At 37.9% G+C, this 9889-nt stretch overlaps 2 protein-coding genes across 3 annotated transcripts; both read right to left on the reverse strand.

Annotated features, from left to right (window-relative positions):
* Window positions 1–795: 795 nt before the first annotated feature.
* Window positions 796–8546, reverse strand: LOC118811755 (UDP-glucuronosyltransferase 2B1-like). Its single transcript, XM_036576197.1, has 2 exons — window positions 8435–8546; window positions 796–2724 (listed from the first exon to the last, which is right to left on the reverse strand). Exon 2 carries the CDS (start codon window positions 2711–2713, stop codon window positions 1136–1138), a length of 1578 nt encoding a protein of 525 aa, XP_036432090.1. The 5' UTR covers window positions 2714–2724; window positions 8435–8546; the 3' UTR covers window positions 796–1135.
* On the reverse strand, window positions 3844–8517 carry ugt5a1 (UDP glucuronosyltransferase 5 family, polypeptide A1). Of its 2 annotated transcripts, XM_036576196.1 has the most exons (3): window positions 8435–8517; window positions 7852–7950; window positions 3844–6247 (listed from the first exon to the last, which is right to left on the reverse strand). In XM_036576196.1, exon 3 carries the CDS (start codon window positions 6237–6239, stop codon window positions 4653–4655), a length of 1587 nt encoding a protein of 528 aa, XP_036432089.1. In that variant the 5' UTR covers window positions 6240–6247; window positions 7852–7950; window positions 8435–8517; the 3' UTR covers window positions 3844–4652. The 2 variants fall into 2 exon arrangements, with proteins under 2 accessions (XP_036432089.1, XP_036432088.1); XM_036576195.1 differs by lacking the exon at window positions 7852–7950 and having other exon boundaries at window positions 3848–6247.
* Window positions 8547–9889: the final 1343 nt, after the last annotated feature.

Raw genomic sequence — 9889 nt, forward strand, 5'->3', positions numbered from 1 at the left:
AGATACAGTTATTATAGATACTAATACACTGTATGTCCAAAAGTGTGTAGACACATGCTCCTCCTGCATTTCTTCTGAAGTCAAGAATGTTAATATTGAGTTTGTCCCCTCTTTACTGCAGTAACAGTCTCTACTCTTCTGAAGGCTTTACACTAGATGTTGGAACATTGCTGTGAGGATTTGATTGCTTTCAGCCAAAAGAGCATTAGTGAGATCAGCTACTGATGTTGGATGATTTGTTCAGGATCACCATGCCACTCCAACTCATCCCAAAGGTTTTCGATGGTGCTCCATCTCCCCAGGGAATGCACAACCATAGAGATTAAACAAGCTGTACGTGCACTGTACCTGCTGGACCTGCCTGTGTCAGCAATTAGTGCACCTTAAAGTAGCTAAATTCACTAAACAGAAGGGGTGTCTGGATACTTTTGGACATACAGTTCACATGTGTAGTTTACCACAGTATTGCACTTTCTGTTCTCTATTTTAAGCATTTAAAGAAAAACATGAATGTACGATGCATGAATGTACGATTACTTGCTCATTCAGCTCAATGAGGTACAATAATGTGAAAAGTTACATGATACACTGCAAAAACTGTATCTTAACAAGAGAATTAATGTGTAAATATACAATATTCCACATTTTGATGTGGTTGTATGAATATAATAAGATTATTCAACTTATTTCTAGATGTTTTTTACTCATTTAAAGTAATTTTGCTGAGTAAAATTATCTCACTATATCGGCAGATAATTTTGCTTGTTTCAAGCAAATTTCTTGAAACAAGCAAAATTATCTGCCAATATAGGGAGATAATTTTACTTTATAAACACACAGAAATGTCTAGAAATAAGTTAAATAATATTATTATAAGCTTACAGCAATTTCATCATGAAGAATATTAAATATATCCACATACATTTAAGATCACTTCACTTGCCTAGATATCATTTTTTTCAGTGTAGGCTAATAAGGACTTATTAGGCTAATTTCACACCTAAAATTAAGAAAATGGAAAAGAAAACTTTTGTATACTTCGGAAATGGCTAAGATAACTGAATAATGTGTATACAGGATCATTGTTTCAAAAATAAAAGATCTTGTTTACAAAAGAAAAGCAGAAAATCAAATATTACTCCCGTTTGATTTTCTTTTGAAACATTAATCTACAACAGAGAAACCTCAACAAGAAAAAAGTTAGCAAAAAAATAATGAACACGGCTCCCAGCAGTGTGAATATAACATCCACAGAGTGGTAGGCCATCCAGGACATCCTGAAGGACTGTGTGCGCAAGTGAGGAGCGCCTCCATGCCTCATAACATACTCAATCCAGAAGACTGCTTGATCCAGAGGTTTCATGGGCTGGTCTCGATGCAACCTAGACAGTCTCTGCATGTTCTCTCTGTAAGATGGATTATACAGCACCTCCTTCAGTGCCTGCAAAAACACAGTTCTGTCTAACTTGGAAAAATCCACAATTACAGCTGTTCCCTTTTTCCACATCCTGGAGAGATTATCAGGCTGATCAAAAGCTAAAGGTAGGCCTAGAAGGGGCACCCCATGGTAAATAGCTTCCTGAACACCATTGGTCCCTCCATGGGCTACAAACACCTTAGTCTTGGGATGTCCAAGAAGGTCGTTCTGTGGCATCCATTTCACAAGCAACGTGTTGTTGCCAAGGGTAGCAGGCTGAGGTCCAGTGTACCTCCAAATGACTTTTTGAGGCAGTTGGGCAAAGGCGGCCGCTATCTCTTCAGCCACATCACTTAACAACTGTCCGAAAATGGTTCCTAAAGACATGACAATGACGCCATGTTCCCCTGAGCTCTGGACAAATTCTTCTAGGTCACTAGGAAGTGGTTTAGAGGGTTTGCATTGGAAGCCTCCCATGTAGACCACGTTTGGCATTGTAGGTCGTGGAAACTCAAATGTGAAGTCATTTCTCATGAGCCAGATGTCTGCATCCTGAAAGAGGGAGAAGTAATCAAGATCAGGCCCAAAGTACTTCTGACAGAAGGCTTTGTAAGGTTGGCCAAAGTATTTTGACTGCTGATAGAGAGTCACAGCATATGTCAGCACATTCTTGATTCTCTGGATAAAAGTCATCTTGTCTGTTAGCTGTGCTCCAGGAACGGGAATATAAGATAGAGGGGAGGGGGCGATGTCAAAGTGACCCTCTCCATGGATAGTCCAACGGACATTGAAAACAAGTGGGAGGCTAAGACGGTGTGCCAGTAGCACGCCACCTCCAAAAGCAGGGTCAGTCAAAACCAGATCGTATTTAGCATCCTGAAAAGAGTTCATCAGGGCCTCATTTTCAAACATCAGACCCGTCATATTGCAGATCTCTTCATGGTACTCAGAGATCTTCTGCAGGACCTCTTCTCCAAGCATGATTTCGTTCCAAAAGTATCTTCCTTCTTTTTGAATTTGCAACAAACGTACTGCAAAGTTGCTGAAGAAATGATCAGTAAAATTGCTCATTTCAAAAGTGATGGAAGTGTAGTAGGGAGACTCCTCTTTGATATGCAGGCTATTTGACCCTCTGAGTACAGTTATATTGTGGCCTTTTGAATGTAGCTCTGCAATGAGAACTTCCATATTAATCCAATGGCTTCCATCAACTGGGAATACCAAAATGTTACCACAGTAAGCCCCATATGGGATGGATAAGAGGCACAACAGGGTGAGAAGTCCTGAGTGATGCATCTTCTTTCAACCTTCAATAAGATAGAATAAAAGAACTTGTTATAGGTAATGATTTAAAAAAAAGTAAACAATTTAACATACAACCGCTTTTCTAAAAAAGTTGGGACGCTGTGCAAAATGTAAATAAAAACAAAATGCAATGATGTGCAAGTCATTTAAACCCTATAATTAATTGAAAATAGTACAAAGACAACTTATCAAATTTTTAACAAATTAATGTCAAAAATATATATACCCATTTTGAATTTGATGCCAACAACACGTTCCAAAAAAGTTGGGACGGGGGCAACAGGCTGGTAAAGTTGTGTAATGCTAAAAAACACACCTAAATAGTACTCTAAGATGATTATTATGTCTAAAAACACCACAGTCAGCAAATGGTGAACAAAAAGTGTCCAAAAGCTTTTCTGTATCCAGGCAAAATCTGAAGTGTGCAAGCACAGGACACTGCGCAGGGCTGTAATTCCAGAAGTATGCAGGGACTTAGCAGAAGTATTAGCAGCTGTTCTCAATGACAGATCATGTGCCATTAATACTTATGTTATAATTAACTTATGTTAAAATCCATTGTAAAATTATGACGATGTGTACTGTAATAAGTGATTGTGCTCAGTAAAACCTGCCGATTTCTGTTGTTTTTATAAGCTATCTTGGTATGTGCAATAAAATAATAATTGAAACTTATAATAGTTGCACTGAAGTAAATTTCTGTAGCTTGCAGGATGTTCATCCTCTAAAATACTAGGTTTTGGTGTCAGAGGGGTGACTGGCTGTGAAACTTGGAAAAGAGTCACAGTGTCTTAAATTTTGTAGTAAATCAGCAGGAGGATAGCTTGGACTAGCGCTGAGCAAAGTGTGTGAAAGAGTAGCATGAGAAAGAGTAGAGAAAAAGTAGAGAAAGAGCAGGGAATTACAGACGAATCGTAATAAAGCACAATCACAGTGTATGTAGCAGCTGCACATGTAATAAATTTAGGGCCAGTTTCCCAGACCCAGATTAAGGCTAATCCTAGACTCAAAGAATTTCCAATGGTGATTCAACATTGGCACTTCACTTTAGTCCAAGACTAGACCTAATCCCTGTCTGGGAAACCAGCCCTTAGTCTCTGTGAACAGAGGAAGAGAGACTGTTATATTTATATAGAGATTTTAGTTTTATTTAAAACTTTGATATAGAGACATTGTTACAGAGAGTCTGTATCAGTAAGACTCCAAACTGTTGAAGCTTTGTTTAGGAGCTACTATACGTATTAGATACATATAAGATATATATTAGATAAATATTAGATACATCAACTAGATTTATAATGATTTCACTTGCAAATATATTGTTTTTTTGCAGTACATGCTTATTGGGAGCCATAACGTTGAAAATTGCCTTCACGTGGTTCTGTTTGATAAAGACACTCTAATGGAATAGATGAACAAATACTTCATTAAAAAGCACTGAGTAAACCAAAAAAAGAGGGAAAAAACATTTATTAAAACCAACAACAATTGAAATAGGTTTGGACTTTTTTAACCATCTACTGCATCCATTATGAGAGCAGTTTTAAAAAATATATATGTTTGATTCTCTTTTCTTTCTTGTTGAGGCAACATTGTGTGACAATGGGCAGACATGATAGGGAGCTGTGTTCTCTGTTTCTGTTACTGATGTTTAATATTTATGCATGAGAATTCTGCACACTAGTATATAAAATATCTCAGGGTTGATCATTCTCCCTCTCAAGCTCCTACTAGCTTTGTCAAAGAATGTCATGGCATAGGCTTGTATATAAATGAAGTTTATTAACATCATCTAAATTCTGACCAACAAACAAAGGTAGTTATTTTAAGTAGGACACATCTAGACCATGTTAGGCTGCACTAAACACAAAACTTGAAATGAGATGTAGATAAACAGTATCTAATGCATTTACAACTGTAGAATAGTACATCATTCATGTTTTATTTTCTTTCTAAATAAAACATGATGCCAAAAATATCTGCTCACATAAACAGTAATAAACAGAATAATGATCATGGCTCCCAGCAGTGTGAGTATAACATCCACAGAGTGGTAGACCACCCACGACATCCTGAAAGACTGTGTGCGCAAGTGAGGAGCGCCTCCATGCCTCATAACATACTCAATCCAGAAGACTGCTCGATCCAGAGGTTTCATGGGCTGGTCTCGATGCAACCTAGACAGTCTCTGTATGTTCTCTCTGTAAGATGGATTATACAGCACCTCCTTCAGTGCCTGCAAAAACACAGTTCTGTCCAAAGTGGCAATGTCCACAAGTTTTGCAGCTCCCTTTTTCCACATCCTGGAGAGATTATCAGGCTGATCGAAAAGCAGAGGTAGGCCTAGAAGGGGCACCCCATGGTAAATAGCCTCCTGAACACCATTGGTCCCTCCATGCGCTACAAACACCCTAGTCTTGGGATGACCAAGGAAGTCATTCTGTGGCATCCAGTCCACAAGCAACGTGTTGTTGCCAAGGGTAGCAGGTCGAGGTCCAGTGTACCTCCAAATGACTTTTTGAGGCAGTTGGGCAAAGGCGGCCGCTATCTCTTCAGTGATATCTTGTGGAAGTTGACTGATGATAGTCCCTAAAGACATGATGATGACACCATGCTCACCAGAACTTAGAACAAACTTTTCTAGATTATCAGGAAGTGGTTTAGAAGGTTTGCATTGGAAGCCACCCATGTAGACCACGTTTGGCATTGTGGGTCTTGGAAACTCGAAAGTGAAGTCATTTCTCATGAGCCAGATGTCTGCATCCTGAAAGAGGGAGAAGTAATCAAGATCAGGCCCAAAGTACTTCTGACAGAAGGCTTTGTAGTGAGGACCTGTGATCACTGCCGCCTGGAAGAGGGTAAAAATATAACACAAAACATTCTGAACCCTTTGAGAGAATGTCATTTTATCTGTTAGCTCTGCTCCAGGGACAGGTACGTAAGAGAGAGGAGAGGGTGCTATTGCAAAGTGGCCTTCTCCATGGACCGTCCACCGAACATTGAAAATCAGAGGAATATTAAAGCGGTATGCTAAAATTGCACCACCTCCAACAGCAGGATCTGCTAGGATTACATCATACTTGGCATCCTGGATTGATTTCATCATGCCTTCATCCTCAAATATTTTTGTCATTATCTTTATCATATCTTCATGCAGGTCACTGAATTTGTAGATGATTTCTAACTCAAGAAGAAACTGAGTCCAAAAAGAGCTCCCCTCTCTCCGGATCTCCAACATCCGTCCGACAAATGAACTAAAGAATTTCTCATCAAACCCGCCTTCATTTGGAATAGTGATTGAAGTGTAGTAGGGAGACTCCTCCTTAATATACCAGCTGTTAGAAGCTCGTATCACAGTCAGATCATGGCCTCTTGAGTGGAGTTTCTCAATGATGACTTTCATATTTACCCAGTGGCTTCCATCCAGAGGAAACACCAATACCTTTCCCCCTTGTACTCCTGACAATGCAAATAAGAGTGCCCATAATGTGACTAGTACTGATTGAGGCATCTTCATTCACAGCACTGTGAAGAGAAAATAACTCTGTTTTATGATTACATTATACAATTTAATGAAATACTTCAGACATTATGAATTAATGACCTTCCTCTCTAAAAACATGCTGAATTTTCTCTAACATGTGGCCATGAACTGTTATGATTTGACTAAATAGTCAAGTAGGCGAAATGCAGAACCTGGAGCCTACAGTTGTCTGCAAAAGTCTGGGCACCCCTGGTCAAATTGCATGCTTTCTTGATGATTCTGTAAGTAAAAGTAAGTTAACACATCCTCTGCAGGAAACAAACTTAAATATGGCATTTTTCTGTAAATTTTACCGCACAATTTCTATTTATTTGCCGAGTTCAACATATTGGAAAAAATAAAACACACACATACACACACATTGTCCATATGGGTCCTGACCACTGAAGAACAGGGTAAAAGGGGGCTAACAAAGTATGCAGATAAACAGATGGACTACAGTCTGTAATTGTAGAACTACAAAGTGCACCTATATAGTAAGTGCAGCTGATAAAATGGACAATGAGCGTAGAAACAAGGAGGAGCGAATCAAACCCAGGCAAAAATAAAACATAAAACATAAAATGTGTAATAACTTTTGCAAAGGCCACATTGTATGTTTTGTTTTTTTTTTTCTTATGTCTTAAATTCAGCAAATAAATAGTAACTGTGTGTTAAAATGTGCAGCTGGGTGTTCTCTGTAGAGGATGTGTTAACTTATTTACATTTATTTAGGTTATTTACACTTATTTAAACATCATTTGACCAGGGCACCCAAACTTTTGCATTCGACTGCAGATAAGGCCATTCAACAATTAACACTATCATTTTTAACAGTCAGTCTGTTCGATGCGAAAATTATTTTGGCAGAGTGCACTTTTTTGTAAATAATGAGGACAAAAATTAATTGAACCTTTACACAGTAATTACTTCTTACCCACTGCTATAATGCTCTACAACGAGTCTCCTTACTGCAGAGATGGTACTGATCTCCTGCTATCTGAACTGTGATGAACCACATCACTGTATCTCCTCTCCGATTAATACACACTGTGCAATATATCATAACTACTACTGTAATGACACTTTCAACACGCACTTTACACTGTAATATTGAAGCAACTCCGAGTTAGTTATGTCTATACTCATTGTGCTTTTAGTTTACCTCATACCACTTAGTGCCTGCTATCATGTAAATACAACAAATCTGTCTCATATGCCATGTAAATATGCAAATAGGTATACTTTTATTTTATTTCTCTTGTACTTTAACTTATGTCTAGGTTTATTTCTATGTTTTATTTTCTGCATAGAAAATAAAACATAGAAAGATCATAAATGTGCTACTGGTAGTGAAATTATATGTGTTGCTACCGAAACACTGCAATTTCCCTTTGGGATCAATAAAGTTCTTTCTTTCTTTCTTTTCTTTTTTCCTTTCTTTTCTTTTTCTTTCTTTCTTTTTCCTTTCTTTCTTTCTTTCTTTCTTTCTAGCTGTCTAGCTATCTAGCTAAAACAGTAATTAATTAATGCTTTTAGAAAACATCCTGTCAAAGCACTTTAGCACTAAGAAAGATTTTATGAATGAGTAAGAAAAACATCTTACCTCTCATCTACACAGGTAATCCTCAAAAGATTTATGTGACGTGCTGGTACATGTGCGTGTATGAGATTTTGTTATGTCAAAGTAGTGCAAAAAGTACATCTGGAAAAGATTTTGGGATTATATAATTTGGTAGGAATGCCAAAAAAGTTGAGCACAATGAGTCAGTCAGTCCTAAAAGGCAAGTATTTCATAAATGTAATAATTAAAAATAGTCAATGATATTTATTTGTTGGATCTTGCATTGATGTCCGTTTTCATGCAATTCTTTGGACACTTAGCAATTTCCTATTTTATTTAGCCAAACACCGTTTAATTAATTGCTATAACTATAATAATATGATATATCCTTCAGAGTTTAAGGGTTTCTTATCCAACAAATAACTCATAGTCAAGTTCAAAATGGGGTTGGTGAAGTTAAGCCTGTGGCCTGTCAAAATTAAGTAATAAAATGTGCCGAGACCCTAAAGCTAGAGTTTCTGGAAACGTGGATTAGAAACTGGATTACTGTGTTGAAACCGTGGAAGACTTTACATAACTTGCAGAAGAGACACAATTTAGCATATATACAAGTAATTATACTTACCTAACTTTAGCAAATTCCACTGGCCGTCCAGAATTTCAGCCTCAAGTGTCAGGAGAGAAAGTCTTCCGTGGACTGGATGCAGTCTGCAAACAGCCGTGTAATCAGTGCATGTAGGTGAAGAGTCCTTCTGAATGTATGAGCAGAGTGAGGTCAGGGGGTTCTTTGAACTGGGTCCACTACATAGCTCTACTTGCAGAATGTCCAAAGGTCAATTTCTGAAGTACCTGTATACATATTCTGACACGTACATGCGTTAAAAGCTTTACAACTATTCAGGTAATGCTGAAAAGACCGCAAGTGCCAACATGTATTTACTTGTAAAAGAGCATGTCTACCTTTTCATTACAAACAGCCAACCACTTTTATCAATATCTGACAAGGCTGCCATTAAAAGTACAGCACATACGTCCTTTAAAACAAGTAAACTTTGATCATAAATGTGCTACTGGTAGCAGCAATAGGACTGACCTACCTGGCCTCTGGTGTTGTCTGAGTCAGACTTTCAAAAATAGTGAGGTAGAATTACTCCTCAGCTCTCTCACCCACTTTCAGCCACATGCCAGGGAGGTTATGAAAGGAAATGCTCTCAGGGATATTGTGTAACACAATATATGAATGGAGGGAAACCAAATCTGGGATTGAAGTTGTTCTACAGGATGTAGAACAATTGCCTTCTGTGCACAGCGTGTCCAATAACATGTCTCTGAATTCTTTTAAAGCACATAAAGATCCAGTATGGACCACAGACCACTGCTTATTTTTATTTATTATTTATTATATAAATTATTATTCAATGACAAGTTAGCCAACATCATAGTGATGACAAATTAACAGAGACAGATTTTTTGACTTAGCAAACTGCAAAAAAACACCTGGCCATTATGTTCCTGCCTTTCTGAGGACACTATGAAAGCTCTTGCTTTGTTTTGTTGGGATTAATTGGCAGGCTAGTTCATAGCTACTCCTAAACATGAAAAACAAGACTAAATCTAGAGTACAAGCCAATCCCAGCGCTGGAGGCAGAGTTAACCCCTCTCCTGACTGACTGCACCATCTGGAACAGAACTCTACAGTGTAAGTTTAATTAGGTAATCCACATATGTATAGTGTGAGATACCATGAGAGATATGTACAGTGAGGTATGTACTCTGAGAAATACAGTGACATGTACATCAAGAAATATGTACAGCGTGGGATACAGTGAGATAGAGATATGTAGTAGTACAATGAGAAATGTACAGTGAGAAACAGTGATGTACACAGTGTGAGAGTGTGTGTGTGTGTGTGTGTGATAGAGAGATTTCTGAGTCAAGCTCTTGTGGTAACTGTAAATACAGAGAGGAAAAGATATATACCCTTTTCTAAGTAAACATCTCAACATTTTGTTTCATAGTTTTTCTTTGATTTTGCTTTTCTTAGTCAAATTTAACAGTTGTTGCCAAGCAGGCATTTTTT

Source organism: Colossoma macropomum, unplaced genomic scaffold, assembly GCF_904425465.1.
Source record: "Colossoma macropomum unplaced genomic scaffold, Colossoma_macropomum, whole genome shotgun sequence".
In the NCBI taxonomy this organism is placed as follows: Eukaryota; Metazoa; Chordata; class Actinopteri; order Characiformes; family Serrasalmidae; genus Colossoma; species Colossoma macropomum.

Bases quoted from the DNA above. Each gene is read 5' to 3' on its own strand.
- LOC118811755 (XM_036576197.1), bottom strand. From the start codon at position 2,713: ATGCATCACTCAGGACTTCTCACCCTGTTGTGCCTCTTATCCATCCCA.
- ugt5a1 (XM_036576196.1), bottom strand. From the start codon at position 6,239: ATGAAGATGCCTCAATCAGTACTAGTCACATTATGGGCACTCTTATTT.